This window comes from Cygnus olor, chromosome 1, assembly GCF_009769625.2.
Source record: "Cygnus olor isolate bCygOlo1 chromosome 1, bCygOlo1.pri.v2, whole genome shotgun sequence".
Classification (NCBI taxonomy): Eukaryota; Metazoa; Chordata; class Aves; order Anseriformes; family Anatidae; genus Cygnus; species Cygnus olor.
This window is the reverse complement of record NC_049169.1, coordinates 61,388,915-61,407,147: the sequence shown is the minus strand read 5'-3', so window position 1 is coordinate 61,407,147 and position 18,233 is coordinate 61,388,915. Positions and strand designations below refer to the sequence as shown.

Sequence of the window (18,233 nt, the reverse complement as noted above, 5' to 3'; positions counted from 1 at the left end):
TCACTGGGAAACAGGGACCTGATAGTGGTCAGCGCAAGACTGTACTGCAACCTTCCTGTCCCCACAAACCTGATACACCTCTGGGAGTCTGTGGCTACATCCCTGTTTCCCACTAGGACCAGTGGATTACAATAAATGGCATTTGAAAACTGGAGGTTCTTTGGGATACCGGGTACAAAGCAGTCCTCTTTCCTCTTGGATATGAATAACCATTTCACGTAGAAAGGACAGACAGCTCAAGCCTACATAAATGAGCACAGAGAACCCTGGTGGCAAACTCTCAGCAGCACAGAGTGGCTTACTGTAGCATCCTCTGCCACACACACAGGGCTCCCACATGCGAGGTGTCTGACATCCACACAGCTCAGCACGCTGGCAGAGGACCTCACATCCGGCTGTCCCCATGGATGTGATGTGCCCACAGAGGCGACACCAGCAACCTCCAGTCTCCCCGTCTTGGCCTCTGCCGCCCACCGCACTCTCCAGTTCATCTGGAGCAGAACGGGTTCTGCTCCTCATAAGGTTGTGGTGATTCCTCAATAAAAGCGGAAAATAAAAACTCCTTTTCTGATCCACCATCAGTATAATCCCTCTTCTCCAGGTGCTCAGGCACAGAGTTTCTTCCAGCAATGCAGAGGACAGCTCTGCTACTCTGAGTCTCGCACAAGATTCCCCAAAACTCCAGCCATGCTGAGCATCCCAGCTTGTCTTGCTCCATCCTGTTTGAAAGAGCATTATTCCACTTTTGGGAACTAAATAATATCCCAAATGCTATCCCAGACAATGTTTTCCTACCTTTTTTTTGCTATGGGGTCTTTCCATTCCCTTTCCCTGAGATCTGTGAGAATTGTGGTTTGTTGCTGCACACACAGGTGCACGAACACCCAGGAGCAGGTGCCATTAGCTGGTGTATCCCATGACAAAACCCTTCCCACTACATGGAAACTAACCCAGCATCGCCAGCCAAATGGCTGAACGTTTTTGTGAGCTGAAATACACGTTTCATGGTAATTTAAATATGTGCAAATAAGAGTATAATTCCACTGCTGCCAGCAATCCTGGATGTTTAAATATAGTACATAAATACCATTGCTTCTATTTTATTTTATATAAACTATTTAAATGAAGAAGTTGAAGGCTCTGCATTCCCCTGGCTTATGAATACAAATGGCTGAGAATCTAACAGGACTTTGCTCTTGTTGAGCTAAGGCAATACAAGATGAAAGCAGATGAGGGAGCCAGGAAACAAAGACCCTATTAACCACATTATCTAAAGGAAAGATATGAAAAATGTGCATTAAGTGCACACAGGCCTCATCTGCAGTCCTTCATGGATGTGTGGGGGTGTCACAGGAAAGAAATAAAGTGCAGCTCAGACCTAGGTGAAAGAGACAAAGCTGCAAGGATGGTGCGGCTGGATTTGTCTTAGGTCCCTTCCCTCTCACCAGACAACCACGGCTGGTGTCAGACAGCCTGGTGACAAAACACTCCTTCCATCAGGTCCTCCTTGACACAGAGCTGAATATGCCCTTCCTTGGGGAAAAAGGGGGAATTAATAGTAATAACAAATTAATCCTTCACAGTCCTGTGGCATGCTTCACAAGGACACAATGCTAGAAGGGACCGTCTGTGTTCATTTTTCTTGCATAGCAGGCAAGAATATCATACAATCCTTCCTCCTAAATATACCCGTCTTCATCCTTAAAACCTGTTAGTAGTGCTGTGCCCTCATCACTTCTTCCAGAATCCCACGTGAGCACAGCTTTCAGCCTACATGTATTCATGGCCCTCACACACAGTGTTTTCCCTGCTAAGGTTGTCCTTAGCTTAAACACATCTTCCGCCTCTCCTATGTTTAACCCAATTTCTTCTGGATAACAGTTATATTTGTAAAATAGATTTTTCACCCCTCTCTTCATGCTAGTAACCTCACTCTGGACCTGCCTCAGTTTGCATTCATCCTCCTCAGAAGTGGGTGACAAGAATAGTGAAGTTTATAACAGAAAAGGTTTGATTAATACCTTGCCCATGACTTAAACATTTCCCTATTTGAAATATCTAACCAGCATTGCTCTTCAACCACACATGCCTTTTTCCTGGTCACAGCTCTGCCACTCTGTGTTCACACTTAAGGACAGGTGCGTGCTCATGATGCCCTTGTCCTTGCCCAATGTCACTTGTGCTCCACGGTCACACCCCACCTGCATGTTGGGTGAGATTTAGGCATGCGCCTTTCCCACCTTCAGAGGAATCCTGCTGCAGAACCTGGGCAAGTAGGAAGCTACCTGAACCCCCACAGTCAAAATGTCTGGGGGATGAGAATTTCAGTATGCAATACAGAGGGTATTTGTCCAACAATATAAACCTGTCCTTCTGGTGCAAATATTCACACTGAAAAGAAACATCATATTGCTACTCTCTAACTGCATGACACCTTTATTTTTTTTTTTTTTATTAAATTTCACATCTTTTCTACCACCCTGTCCTCAAGATTACCCAGTTCTCTGTACGTAATATTCCAGGCCTTCTTTCCCTTTGTGATGCCGCATTTTTGTGGCAGCAGCAAGCATTCTTCTATCTGTGCCCAGACCAATGAAAGCAATCACCTCCCCTTAAAGACCTTGCTCCAATATCATTAATGACATTGTTAAATGAGCTTGGTCCCCTACTTCAGGAACTCTAGTCTGGACCTGCCTTTGTCTTAATGCTCCTTCTCTCTGCACTTGTTGGCTTCCTCCAGCCAGTTCCTTAAACACACTGCAAATTGTGTGCTAATTACCTTAACATTGTAATGAATTGTTTCCTTAGGGGCAGAATATAAAATCCTTTCCCCAAATCCCAATATGTTAGTTCTACTGCATTTCTTTGCCTGGAAAACCAGTTATCTTCCTGGCAAAATATATCAGGGTAGTTTGGCACACTTCACATAGAAAAACATATGTTGCATGTGTATCTCTTTCCCCTGCGTGTGTTTAATTCATCTTTCCTTTAGAACTTCCTTTAAACTCTGCTTAGTATTATTGTGATCAAACTAAAAGGTCCTCTGTGGCCCAGACAATTTTTTCCCTTTTCTTTAAATATAGATTTGCTACTTTTCATTCCTAATGTACCATCTTAATTAGACAGATTTATTGAAAATCCTTTTTACTGGACTTGCAATGTCACATACCACATCTTTCAGTACTTGGAGATGGAAATTATCCAGCTTCCCAATTTGAGCCCATTAAGCTATTTGAGTTTTTTTCCATTTCCCCTGTTCCTGGTAGCTGGCCACTTTATCTCTCTGATCAGTATAACATTCCTCCCTATCTCTTTAACCATTATGGAATATGATCGAGAAGAACTGGGTAATCTTGAGGACTGGTGAACAGACAAGGGATGAAATTTAATACAAAACACCAACTCATGCAGTTAGAGACTAACAGTGGGAAATTTCTGCCCAGTGTCAACTTTTGTCCTGCAGGATATGTTTACATCACTGGACAATGGTATTCTGTGTAAAACAGGGATAAACCCACTCTTCAGAAGTCCTTTATGGTTAAATATCATGACGTGTAGTATTCAGATACTGTCACAAGGGGAAATAACAAAGTACCTAGGGCAGAACAATTGAATCATCAGCTACCATAAATCAGCATCACTCCTTCAAAGTGAGCATAGTGACATCAACTTACACCTTTAACATCTGATTTAAATTGCTATTGGTGTTGTGTTTTTGGATTCTGTTGTAATTTTTATGTCATTAAATGACCCCAGGCAAAAGCATCTACAAAAATATTTTTTATCTTTATGCTCATAAAGGCATTTTTGTATATTCAAAGATATGTATTGATTAACAGAGACACAGAGACAAGCATTGTACATTCATATTTAAGGAGAAAGATCTTTTCAAATAGCTCTGGTTACCCAATAAAATTAAAATATCTGTTTTATCCTATTAGAATGTCTAGAAATACATTTAGGAAGCTTTTCTGAAATGTCTGCTTTAAAACTCAAGAACAACAAAAGGTCTCTGAACTAAATAAGGGCTCTTACAAGCAATTCTCAGTGACTTTCACCCGCTCTGATGGGTATCTTAATGGGCCCCAATTACCTGTATACACCGGGCATCTTGGAACATCCATTCCTTTATGGTGTTTCAGCTTGCATCCATATGTTAAAAAAGAATCACAAGTCACTTTGGAACAGGTCAGACATTTACTGACACTGGAGAGAGATGGCAGAGGTAGATGGAGAGCTTCAGAGCCTGAGAGCAGTCCCTGTCACCTGGCACGAGATGCAGACAGTCACCCAGCTCAGGGCATACAGCTTGCCTCCCAACAATGAGTGCCAAGTCCCTCGGGATGGCTGAGGTAGAGCTGCTGGAAAAAGCAGCTGGGGATACTGGGAAGGTCCTCTCAGTTCTGCTTTAAGGGTGTGTGACCACCTCTTCTGTACATCATACATGTAATTCATAAAAGACCTTTTCTATACAAGCCCCTCAGCTCTGGAAATACCTCCCTCTGTGCCTCCCCCTTTATAGAAAATAGCTGAAATTTGTAGTCGATATTTGTGTATTTGCACTGGAGGTTTCACCATGAAGTGCATTTGTCCCAAGCACTGTACAAACACACTGACTTCTGCTGGAGAGACACACGCTGACGCCTCGGTAAGGTTACACGGGATGAACTCGCAGCACGAAGGCAGGGCAAATTACAGAAGACAGTCCATGGGGTGTCCTCTATGCCCCTTAAGCTTTACGTTTTAGTGTCTCCTTCATTCAATATATAACCCTGTTTGACCTACTCAGTCGCTGAAAACCCAGGCCTGGGCTTCACAACAGGCCCTGTACTCTCTCCCGATCCTCCTTCTCCACCTCTCGGACCATTGCCTGGGCTTTTTCTGCAACAACCATCAGCCACCACCTCCACACCAACTTGCTCAGCCTTTCTGTCACCTCAGATCATCAGTATTAAGGACTTCTGGCCTGTTCTCAGGCCTTTATCAGCCTATTTATCATTTCTTTCCTTTCTTCAAATGCTGATTTGATCTGTGCTGCACTCCCATTCATAGATATTTTTCTCAGCATTCCCCTATCTACTTTTGCCCTGCCATCCCAAATCTCTATTGACCCATACTGGCTGTTTTCTGCTATCTTTGACAGAGCATCTCTAACGGGAATCCCACTACCTGGCTAACTTTCTCCACTATAAATGCATTGTTCCCTCATTTAGTTCTGCTCTTCTCTTGGGCTTACTACTCCAGCTCAGCTCAGCTAGATCTCAGACTTGCAGCCATAGTCACCTCTTTGCCACATTTGGCTCACTTCTCAGACCCTCCCACCTCCTCCAGCCCCCGCTTCAGCTGTTACACAGGATTTCATCCAGTTCTTCCACAAGAAAAATGACTATGACATTCCTCTCCCAGTAGTTTTGCCTTCTGTTTCCTCTTCTGCTCCTACCACTCCTTCCTCATTCTTTCCCACAAATGAAAAACCTCCTATGTAGTAATCTTCTTTCATTTCACATATTTGCAAATGAGTCAGTCTTACTCCATCTCCTGACCTTCCTTATGGCCATTCCTGTGCTCTCAATCTCTCTCCTCCTTGACCTCTCATGCCCCTCGGTCTCTTTGCTCCCATAACACAAGTACTATCCAATCTCTTTCCTTATTCTCACCTTGAAACACTTTTTCACCTTAAAGCATTTATTTTCCTCTCTGAATACTGTGTCTTTTCCTCTCGTTCCTTTCATCACCAATCTCCTCGAACACGCCAGGTACAACCCCTATCTGGAGTCCCCCCACCAGTTCCAAACTAAGCCCCCCAGTTCCGTGCAGCTTCCTCTCCACTGAACCTGCTGCTGCCCAAGTCTTAGGCTGTGAAAATGTCAGCTTACTCTGAATGCTCTGTTCTCATCAGCTGCTGCATGACTACCCTCAGTAGTCTATGCTGTTTTAACCTGAGATTGTGTGTTTCATCAGCTACCATGACATTATTCACTTCTTCTATACCACCTTTGAATCTGCTTCTTCTGAACATCCATCCAGAAGACACTTTTCTTCTCCCAGCTCTGCTATCGTTCAGTGAAGTTCATGGGACTTTTCTCCTTCTATATTTTTATCCTTGGTAATTTCTATGGATTCCACTACCATCTCCATGCAGCATTGTACGGATTTACTCATCTGACACAAACTTGTCTCCCTATGTACATACCCACAGTCTCTCTGATAATCCCTCAGAGACATAGATATCAAACTAAACTTATCATAGCTAAAACAGAGTTCCTAATGTTCTTGTCCCTTCTTCTTTACTATATGTTCTCTTCAGTAATTCCTCTCTTGATTAGCGTAGCCAAATGTATGACTTTTCTTGTTGTTCTGGTGTACTTGAGCAACATCATTTTATGTATCTCACTATGTCTGTATATCCAGGGGATGTGTAAGGTTTTCAGATTACTTTTCCATCCTGGCTCTCATCATCGCCATGTCTTTATTACTACAATATTTCTTTCTCTGACCTTTACAAATTTGATCTTGCCCTTCGTGTAACCATTCAGGAAGCTGCTAGAAATATCCTTTTCCAAACCTGCCACTCTGACCAGGTCATTTCTCTTAGCAGCCCTAGACTGCTGTCCCAATATCTATCTATCTCATTAGTGTAACCTACTTGTCTTCATTAAGGAAATGTCAACTTCTTCCTACAGTCAACCAAAGAGGTCAGTCCCCATCACCTTCTTATTAATTTTTCAAGAAGTCATGACCCATGATTTTGTTGGTGCCATCCCTCAGTCTCTGGAAGACAATGTTGTAAACATCTGCACGTCTTACTCATTACCCTTCTTTACAACCCTTCGTGGAATCCCGCATTTCGTGGTGCTTGCAGAAATGTGGTTAGCCTGCTGGTGTTCTAAAACCACTGCCGGTCATGCTGAACATAATTACCTTGTCGTCTCCTTGTACTCTCTCACGAGGCTGCATTACTCTCCACTATTTAAAGTGCAGCAACATGTCAAAAGGACAGGGACATTTTTCTGTTCCGTGATTTCTTATCCATGATTAAGACTCATAAATCCTGTGGTAGAAGTCTAACTGGTATTAATAATAATGAACAAAATCCCCATTATACTGCTACTGAGCTGAGGTACAAGAGATTAAGTCATTTGCCTCAGGTCATGAAGAAAGACTATGGTGGAGCTTGGACTGAATTCTGGTTCTGTAAGCCCTGTCTTAACTCCAACACTACCACTTTTCACCTATTTTGGTAGTTATCTACAGAGGATTATGACTTCAGTTGGATCAGCTGGGCAGATCTGAATATTTACTTGTGGAAGAATAAAGCATTACGAGAGAGAAAATGGGGAAATTTCTGTTTTATAGTCTGATTTCTCTCCTGCGGAGAAAATATGTTGGTTTATATTCTTTTCCATTAAGTGGATGCTATTTTGAATGGTCTGTTAAGGGCACTTGGATTTCAGAATGCACATTCTTTATTTATTTATACCTTAACAATAAAAAAATCCCTTTCTTTCTTTTTCTCTTAAAGAGGTGAATATATACTCAAGAGTTCCAGCAACGCTTGATTAGCAATGAGCCATTAAGTAACTTACGTTATAAATGATTATCATTATTTTTGCAGAACCTACAAGACACAAAGTCTTCTTACACATTCACTGGCTCTGCAATAGTTAATGAACTCATGCCATTCTTGAACAGCTATTCTGAGTGCACAGAAAGACTACTTCAATGAGTAAAAGCAATATTAATATGGATTTTTATCAATGGAGTTGACAAAATAGTTCAAATCATTTCATTTCTATGTAAATACTCTTTCTTAATATATGTTTATTCCTGCAGCAAACAGAGCACAACTGCACTCATATTAAATCTTTACCCACACTTTTAAAGAAGTTTTTAAGCAATAGGCAAAAGGGATAAAAATGCTGAGATTACTCAAAAGGATTTGGATGCTCAGTTAAATGAACAGGAATTAAGCACGCAGTCCTGTAGGCAGCTCTGCAAATATCAGTTTCTGTTGAGAAGGGCATGATCCCATCGTTTTTACTCAGACAAAATTTCCATTTGTCTTCACTGGCAATTTTGCTTCAAAGCCAACAGCTTGATTGAAATTTGCTCTTTAAAAGAGCATGATTAAAAACAGTTGCATCTCTGTTAAATTACATATATGTTCTTAGTATTTTTAGAAGATATGTATTATCAAACTGATTATCTCAGATGTGTCAGAGGAATGTGTCAGGTTCTCATTACTTCTGGTAAAGGTACTTTTTAATGAATTGCTATTTAAGTTTGATGCAATTAATGTATTAAAATTGCTTATTTAAAAAAGGAAGGGCCAAATCCTACTGGAACTCACATGCATGAAACACCAGTGATTTCATCCATTAAATGATTTTGGAACATCTCTGAACAAGAGAATGTCTTTCCTGTATTTGTAGAAACATGCAGTTATTTGATTTCCCATCTGCATCGACAGACTAAGAAAACTGCATCACTGAAAACAGTGAAGGCGAAATACTTGATTAACCTAAGATTCAACTCAAAGTCTATCTCCTGCTTAAATTTTAACTAACCCCTCCAGAAGAAATTCGGTGTGACAGAATGTAGCACAGACCTTGTGCTGGCCTTTCTTCACAGGGACAATTTTAACCTCAAAGGAAACACTAAAGGCCTGAACTTGCTGCATCACCATGTCCAATAAAACATTTACTATTGACTTCACTAGGATCAGAATCAAGGCTTCAATAAAGTCCTTTTTATAACAAGTACATTTGGTGGGATTTCAAACATAAACAAAGCGCTTACTTACATACTTTAAACGTATGGAGGATACATGAAAAAACAGCTGTTGTAATTTGCCTGGCAAAAATGTTGCATTTTACAACTTAAATCTACAGAACTGAAAGGTAGGCTCGTAGAATTGCAAGTAGTTGTATGAAAAGGAATCTTTTTACTCCTAGAGATAGCTGCACGTAGCCTCTCTTCAGGCTTTTCCAATTATGTATAAATAATCCCTAGTGACGGATGGAGTAGTCTTGTTAAGCCTTTCTTCCTCAATTGTGCCATGCAATCAGAACAATCAGAACAGAGAAGGCTTTCATCTCAGAAATCTTGCATACTATTTGGTGCGGAGGTAGGCTGCCCAGGAATTAGTTTCTCTTATTTCCTCTTTTTTTTCTTTTTTTTTTTTTTTTCAGTGGTGGCACGGGTGTAAGCATACACACAATAAAATGTTTTTTAAAAAGGATTTACTACAGCTCCCATGGACCTTGGGGTAGGAAGAAAGGTAAAAGGGGAGTTGAAATAATAAGGTCACTGTAAAGGTTTTTTTAGATAAAATTGGATTCCAATGGCAGGCAGCAGAGCCCCATCCAGGCAGGTTTAACTGGCAGACCTCCAGAAGTGAGACGCAAGGTCCTCTGAGCAGTAATTGTCAAAATGGAGCAGTCTCTGGTTACTGTGCAGCCTCTTTGTGTACTTTATCGTACCTTTATAATTAAATGATGTAATTTCTTTTTATCCTTTCTTGTTTCCTTCTCAACTAGAGCAGGAAAGCATCTGAGCAGCGTTGCCATATGATGCAGACAGACCCTGTGGCTTGCAGGTTTATTTTTGGGGTCACTAAGAGTTGTATGCAAGGCACTGTGAGCTGGAGATTGCCATGGCAGGAAATGAACTCAGCCTTCTCCCTGCCATGACTGGATGCTTACCTGCATTTCTAACCTCTGCGTGCATAGTGCTGGAAGTGGTTGGTTCCCTGGGATTTTTTGGTAGGCTAAGGAAATGCTGTTTTTGCTATAAACTCAGTGGCAAACAGGAAGCCGGTGTATCTAACAGGATATAGGGAACGCTATATTCAAAAGGGCATTAAGCAGCAGGGCTGCTTAATTCACTGAGGAGACCGTACAGATGCCTGAGAATCAGAAGAAGCTTGGAGCATTGTGCTGGACAAAACTAAGGCCAGTGTTTCCTGGTTGCTCAGAGCTTCAGGGATCAAGAGTGAAACTTTGGTCCCTAGATGTTAAAAGATTTGATCAAATGCCAAAGGCAGAATCAGAGGACCAACTTCATAACCTCTTCTTTTTGACTGGTCCTTCTTTATAAGAGTGCTTTTCCTCAGTCCAGATAGCCCATTCACAGGAATAAAGATTATTCAGGTGAGTAAAAGTTAGCCAGACTGGGCCCTGGGTTTCCATGTTTGACTCCAGTGGTCTCTTTATTGATTGGAATTTATGGTTCTTATGGTTTGGTTTTGCTTTGATTTGTTTTTCGGTTATGATAACGAAGAGAACATATTGCCTAGTTTTGATGCAGTGTTAGAATATTCTTCAGGTCTTTGGTTTCTTATGTCTGCCTGCCTCTTCCTGAGTATGCTTGGTTGTAAAAATTTATTTTAACTCATTGCCTATTTATCTAATTGCATTATTTTGAAATATTCACCTGGATTCTATGGGGATATAAAAAATAGATAGGAGAACTGTAACTGGAACCAACTACCTTATATACACATTAGTGTACATTATATCTATCCATAAGAAATCTGACGCAATGGGTTTCCAGCTTTTCCAGCAAAATCCAACATAAATTTTAATTTATTTGCCAGAAGTAAAACTAATAAATACAGAATAGAATTACAAAAGTGACCCAGAATCTTCAGATACAGAACAGTTTTTTAAAACCACTGGCATCAGAATACTGCCAAGTACCACAGGGCCTGATCCTGCCATGAGCCATTGCCTACAGCTTGTATTAATTTCAGCAGAGTTCACAAGCAGAATAACCGCAGGGCATTTGCAAAGCTAGTTAGGCTCTGAATGACTATTTTTTTATTATCCTTTGATAGACAAACCTACCATTCTCAAAACTGGAAGTTTTGCCTAGAGAAAAGTGTGGGATCTGTCTCTAAATAAATGGATCACTTAGCTTCTGTAAAAAAAAAGAAAAAAAAATTAATAGCTTTCACATTCAATTACATATAGAATTATATATGCAATATTTGGGGCCAGAACCTTCATTGGTTTATCCAGTTCCGGAAGAGGTGCACCAGATTTAATTAACAGCCAGCAGAGGATGGAGAGTAAAAGGCCCGTGTACCAATGCCATCCTCTTTTATACGGTATTTGCCCTGGAGCTCTGGCTTTACCCAGAGAGATATCTCCTCTGTGCAGGAATATGTACCCCAGCCAGGGTATTTGATGGCTACAGGTACAGGACATTTGTGGGTCTTCATGTTTGCACAAGGTATGTTTTGCCCAAAAACCACCACCCCTGCAGTCTCTAACTCCAGATGAGCGTCTGACATGGAAGAAAAACTAGACAAGCATGGTTGAGATGAACCTCGAACACCTGCCTCCTCTGGCACTTGTAGCTGTTCTCAACATCTGACAGCAATGCCAAATGTACTTATTCCACTTTCACCATTTAGCTGTGGATTGTAAAGAAACTTCTGATGTCTGTCCTTAGATGGGAAGAGGGACACTAGTTGCTTCCCCTTGTAAATATGGCTCCTGCACACACATATCGGATTTCTAATTCAGTGATTCCAGCACACAAGCATTATTAATAGGCCATTATTTTACATTACTTTTTGGTAAAGGGAGAGTAAAATCCATTCATTTTGATCTAGCCGTGTACTTAAGTGAATAAACAACCTTACAATACTGCTATCCTAGGTTTTATTTCTGAACAAGTCAGAAGCTGAATCTTATCAAATTGCCATTACATTTGCTCTTCTATGTTTCAATCCAGAGATGCCAAAGCAACACTCTTCATCACAACTGAGACTTGCAGTATAGGTAAAACCTCCCTCCAAAAAGACCACCAAATGAACTATAATGTTGGTATTCAGCATTATGAGTCCCCTTCCTTTAAGGTTTCTCTCAACAAACAAGTTGTTTGTTAAATGTGTGTCAAAAACCTGCAAAGAAGGCCAGGAGTTACAGACAGCAATATCTGTGCATACCTCCTTCATGTGCACTGTTTGCTCTCCTGACACTGGGCACCAATGCTGAGCAATGGTTATTGCCCAGAAATACATGTGCAGGATTGCACGCCGTACCCGAGCCCAGGAAGCCCTGCTGCTGGCCAGGCGGTGTGTATTTAGGGTGGTTCACCATGCCCAAGTGACAACAGGATATTTTGAAGACTATCTTCTGCATTTAGCCACCTCAGCGTGCGATGCCACGTTGTCTCCGTCACAAACACTTAACAGAGCCGCTCTAACACACAGCCTGGTGCCAGGGAATTTCAGCAGGTTCTGGACATCCCTGAACCCAGGACAAGGCGGGTGGTGGAAGAGGAATGACTCTAACTTATTTCAAGATGAAAAGCCTCTCTAGTAATTGAAACTCTGTTTGCCCAAGGTGAGGTCTGGTGCAATGTTTGCCGCTAGCAAGGCTGAAATTCTCAGTTTGTGCCCTGAGCACGGAAAGCACATGTGGCAGAGCGATCCAGCCCTCAACGGCGGGTGCAGCATGCCCGCGCCCTCGCCTAGGCGGAGAAGAGGATCCCTCGGCATTGGCACGAGCAGCAAGGTGCCAGGATGCTGACACTCGTCCATTACAAGTGGGACTGAAGCCACCAATTCATCCGATGTAGGTCATTAAACAGTAACTAGACATTAAGGATCAGTGGCAACACAGACAGGTTCCCCACCACATCACCTGTGTGCATGGTTTCGGTGCAGGTCTATGCTGTGCTACGAACCTCCATGGCTCCCTTGTAAGACGTACGGAACTAGATGTACACATTGGCAAACACATGTGAAAGTATATCCCCCGCGAGTAATTAGCCTTAAGCGTAATTCCGCGTGCAGAGCCTGAAGAGGGAATTAACACAGGCTATCGAGGGAGTTCGGGACAGAGAATACATGGAGAAAACAAGTATTTTTAAAGCTTGCCCAGTGTAAGAAGCAATGATTTCGCTGTGATAGAAATAAATCTCCAGAGAAACATCAGAATGCAACAGAAGAACCATGGGAGGGGAATGTTATTCTGCTGCATGGAGTAACCATGCTGTGGGCAGCAAAGATGCTGTCATCCCTAACTGAAACCCCAATCATCTTGCAAAAACATAAATCTTTCATAGATGGGATGTATAGACACGGTTTTATGCACATCTCCCCTTGATATACTTCAGATCAAAGAAACATTTGAGGTGAACTAACTCACCATCATTTTGAACTGGCATGTCTGGGGAAAATAGAATAAGGAGGACCAGAAGACAAGGAAAAGAATAGCACAAAAATGCTACAAGGAAACAGAAGCACCTCCACTCTGAGAGAAAACGATTCCTAACATTCCTAATAAATTCATGTTATGTTTCGTAGGCATTGAGAATATTCCAAAACAGCTCAGTGTAAACAGCAAGCTGTGTTTCCTCCCGCTTTTTAGCATTTCTCTTTGTTTACTCTCCATTTGAGGATAGAAGAAGCCTGCATGTGAGCGCTACAAACAGTGTAATTCCAGACTGATGGGGTAAGGGAACGATGAAATACAGACATATGTAGCCTCCAATAAAATAATATGTACTTTGCCTGAGTCAACAGGGTCAAACTAAAAATAAAATAAAAAATACCCAGCGCCTGCTTTATTAATGCACTTTACTACTACGTGGAAAATATTCTGATACCATGGTGATGGGCAGACTGCAATAAGCTTAGAGAGGCAGAGACACGAGAGAGACATTCTGGGGTGTGTCTGCAGTGGGTGACCCCACTGCCTCCTTGCTCCCCAGCCCCACGTCTCTGCAGTGGAGACCCTGTGGGGAACTGCCCTGGCGATGCTGTGGGAGGCAATGCCCAGCCAAGCCACCTCGCCCTCCACAAGGAGAGGGGCTTGGCTGGAGACACCCGCTCCCATCCACGAGCCCAAATGGCTCTGCTCAGCTCAGGAGGGCCTGGCACGTCCATTTGGTAAAAACAGCCCTTACCTTTGGCAATCAGCTCCTCCAGCTCTTGGTCGAACCCTTGCCGGTGGCATTTCCTCCAGAGCCCCATGTTGGTTGAGTTGTACTGTCTGTTGCACTCATCGACTGCGCTCATGGCAAAGATCTGCCTCCTGTTCCTTGCCAAGAGGAGTTTCCCTTCCCAGCGGTCCAACCTCGACCTGCTGGCCCTGAGAGGCAGGTTGTTGTTGGAGTTATATATGAAGCCAGGATCATTTCTCTTAGTGGTGATGCTCTTGCACCTCTCTCTGTGCTTCCTGGCATCAGTTTCGTACCAATGGTCAGAGCAGATCGCCACAGCCAGCATGCCCAGGGCACACAGAGCTAAAGAGAGGCCAGCATACAGCAGCAACCTTCCAGCAGCCATACCTCAGCTTCACAGAAACACCATGGGCATCTTCACAACAGGCAGAGCCCTTGAGCGTGAGACCACGCCGAATCCTCCGGAGCAGCTGCTGGGTGTCACTCGGCAGAGGCTGCCTCAGACATCCCCAACTCGTGCGGCTCACATCCACGCTGCGGGGGGGACGCCTGGAGCGCTACAAAGTTCTGCCCTGGGGGCAGTCCTGGGGGCTCATCTGCCTCTGCTCCTCTGCGGAGGAGACCTGGCGAGGAGAAACACAGCCTCCCACCTCGAGCGAGCCGGTGACCCGCCTATGCAAAGGTGTCCTGTTGCCCTCGCCACGAGCACCCGAGCTAAGGGGGCTGAAGGAGCAACCCCCCCGACGAGGCTCGCAAGCTACGGCTGTTTGATCAGTCCATTAATCTCTTTCAGTCTGACCAGCTGGGAAATACAGGAGGGATGGCTTTCAGATCCGGAGGTTCAGCCCAGCATCGCAGGACAGAAAAGTTCAGCAGCCAGCAGTCTCCCACGTTGAGGCAGGCGGGCAGCTGTCCCGGGTTCAAGAGGGGTGACTTGCCTTTTCTTTGTCAGCAGCCCAGCAAGAGCATCATCCGGACGGTCGCTCGCTGGCTTGGGTTTAAAGCGGGTCGAAAAGGAGGGAGCAGGAGGGCGAGCAATCTGTTGTTGCTGCTGCTGCTGCTGCTTTAAATCGAGGCTGAAACGCAAGCTCCCCGGCTGTGACTGGAAATGCAGGCATGCACAGGTTTCTCCCTTAGCAGACTTTAGCCGGCATCCTGGCTTCCGAGACACCTCAGCTCCTCTCCGCCAGCCTCGCCGTTCACTCGGCCGGTCCCGTTGTCTGCGCTGGCATCAGGGCAGCCTCGTGCAATGACCCCTTCCCTGGCCAGCCGTAGCCCGAGCACCCCAAATCCCTGATGTGGCAGCGAGCACGGCGGCTGTCTGCACCCAGACAGGGCGAGAGGCACCAAGGGAGCCGCGGGGGCCTCCGGATCCGCTGCCACGGAGCGGGGAGCGTGCACCTCCTGCTAGGCAGCTCTGGAAGCGGTCCTCGGCCCCAGCATCCTTCTTCCACCCCCTTCCGCCGGTATCTGAACGGCTTCCTTCGTCACCGCCGCCTCGGTTTGTTGTGCACAGTTTTCCTAACACACGGGCACGTTAACCATCTGCAAGATGAAGGCAGGCAGGCAGAGCGATGGCTGGCTGAGAGGATGCTCGGGAACGGGGAGGGGAGGTCGGGGGAAATCAAACCAAAACAAACCGGGGGGGGAGGAAAAAAAGCTACACACCTTACGCGGGGAGGGGAAAGCAGCCCCTAACAGTTGTCAACAGCTTTCGGTCTGCACCATTTCTCTGCCATATGGCCTGCTCTCCACGTAGGGGCTGAGGTTTTTAGCTCAGCAGCTTCATATGAACCGTATCCCCAGCATCAGCAGATATATATTCAGACATATTCTTTTTTTCTCCTTAAATTTCCACTCCCTTTCTCTCTAGTGGGAATAACTCACCCATCTTGTAGAAATCAAAAGCAACAGAAGGCGAGCTGGAGTCCGTGAGCTTTAGAAATCTCATTTCACCGTTTTTAACCCAAATAAGAGTGAATCCAATCTTCCGTACACCTGGGAATCTTGCCTTGTTCAAACACTGAGCCCTGCAGCCTTGGCTAAAGCCTACAGACAGAGAATACAGAGCATGGAGCCAAAAGCCAGTGATGTCACCCATGCAACGTGAGACTCATTTCTTATTTCTCTAGCCTCCTTAAAGATAAACTGCACCACTTCGCAGACAGGAAATGTCGAAGCCTTACTTTCTTAAACGGGGAAAATGTAAAACCTGGATTTAACTTGATCCTGCTCTTTCTTGGTCACAAGACCTTACATTGTGCCACCCAAATCCGAGACAACTGTAGCTGTTTCTTACTGCACCAAAAAAAATCCCACCTACCACGTAACGCGAAGCATGAGCTGACCCTGGATTCAGGACCTGGATTCTGTGTGATCCAGAAATGGAGGCCTCCAGACTCAGAATCGTGCCGTTTAAAAAGGAAATAAGAATAATCGTTTCCTTTTCACCAAAACGCTCTGGGTCCTGGCACACCCTGCCCTAGGTACCAGAGCATCCTGGAGCTGGCAGAGGGATCCCACTGCACCCAGTATTGGCTCCCATGCACCACAGGCTCCGCAGCACGCAGAGCAAGCCCTGCGGTCACTCCTGCTGCTCCAAAAGGTCCGCAGCCCCGTGCCTCCCCAGGAATGGGTGCTGCAAAAACCTACACCCGCGCAGGATCCAACCAACTTTTGGCCCCTGCATCTCAAACTGTGCCATCTAAAATGAAACCTGGCCCTGACTGGAGTCCCTGGGCTGGCGGTTCCTCTTGGGCAGTGCTGGGCTTGTGCTGGCTTTTAGCCGTAGCCACACAAATCGTGTTTGCTACAGAAGGGAGGACAGAAGAGGGAGAGAGAAGCTCTCTGAGTACCGGAATCAGGTACTCAAGGTCCCAAGTAATTTGGGATTTCCAGCTACATAAGGGCACCTCTCCCACTAAACCGTTTTTCTTTTTAAGTGTACCATATTGTCTAAGCCCCTAGCACGATCAAGAAGTTCACAAGGGGAAGTCATCCATCCAAACCATAGACATTGTGCTCAGACACATCTGCTGAAACAGCTCGATTGCAAAATTTCAGTGTTAGGTTATGAATATTAACTGTATCTGGAAAGCTCCGGATAATTGCTTTATTGAAATGGCACCACTTTACATTTTTAGCAGTAGCCTCCCTTTGTTGTTCATAACAAAGGTAAATTTTTAAGGACCTAAGGCTTAAAAAAAAAAAAAAATCACGCATACAACAGCTCACACAGGTAGATTAACTTCTATAACAGGATTTTTCAAGCAACTACATACCAGTGCATTAAAAATAAATAAATAAATAAATATAATAATGGGCTTGGAGAAGCCATACTTGTCTTCTGTTCAGGGATAAAATTTAGAGCTTTGTGGTCAAAAAGCTTCAGGATCCTATAAGAAGATGGCAAACAGGTTTCTTGCATTGTGCCCATACAGAGGCAAGAGTGCACCTGGATTTCTTTGTCAATTTTTACCATCAGGTCCCAAGCTGGGGTATGAGAACAGGGAACAAGCCTAATTTTGCCAAACATCTTTCTGCTTGATAGAATTGTTGGATTTTAGATTTAAGAACCCATCAGTAAATAAAAAGCAGGAACCAGGTGCTGGAAGGGTTTAATGGTTCTCTTACTCTATCGTGAGGCAAGTGCAGGTTTGTTGCATTTATTCTCTGTTTAGACGACAGAACTGGAAGATTAGAGATAAGGCCAAACGGCGGACCCAGCTACTAGATCTGTTTTTCTTATAATGTTGGCCAAAAATATGTTAGGGGGCAGGTAAATCACGTAACCTTATAATGCCAACATTTGCTTTCCAGTTAAATATTAGGATTACCATCCAAAGAACCAAAATTTGGTTGGACCCAGTAAGATTCAGGTCCCAGGTGTCTCTGTCCCACTCCAAGGAAGAAAGACAGTTTGGGACAGGGGGATTTTTGCAGGGGGAGAAACCAGACTTGTTCCCTCTTCTTGTTCTTAAACACGGGGTTGAGAGCCAAAAATTGCCATGCAGTTCCAGGTTTTATCTTTTTCTCTGAAAAGGCATTTCAGTGGCAGTCTCCATGCATATATTTTTTTTTGCTTGTATTTGTAGCTACATCAGATGGCAATCTATATCCTCATGCAAGTCACCTTAAATATATAAATGTAGGAGAAAGTGTTGGGTTTCAGATGAGCTCCACTTTAACTCTCAGAATTAAGCATTTTTCTCTCTGCTCATCATTATCCCATTCTCTCTAAGAGAGGCAGAACGCTGCGTGCTGCAGGCATTACCAACCTTGCCTCTGTCTCTTCTCGGGATTATTACAGACAG

At 44.0% G+C, this 18,233-nt stretch overlaps 1 protein-coding gene across 1 annotated transcript in view; it reads right to left on the bottom strand.

The window, feature by feature from the left end:
• TMEM178B (transmembrane protein 178B) overlaps positions 1-16,199 on the bottom strand; it is a 215,789-nt gene extending 199,590 nt beyond the window's left edge. Inside the window, 1 exon segment of the mRNA XM_040561183.1 lies at positions 13,924-16,199. Within this exon segment, the coding sequence (XP_040417117.1) occupies positions 13,924-14,305 (382 nt within the window). The 5' untranslated portion in view covers positions 14,306-16,199.
• Between the last annotated feature and the right edge of the window lie 2,034 nt (positions 16,200-18,233).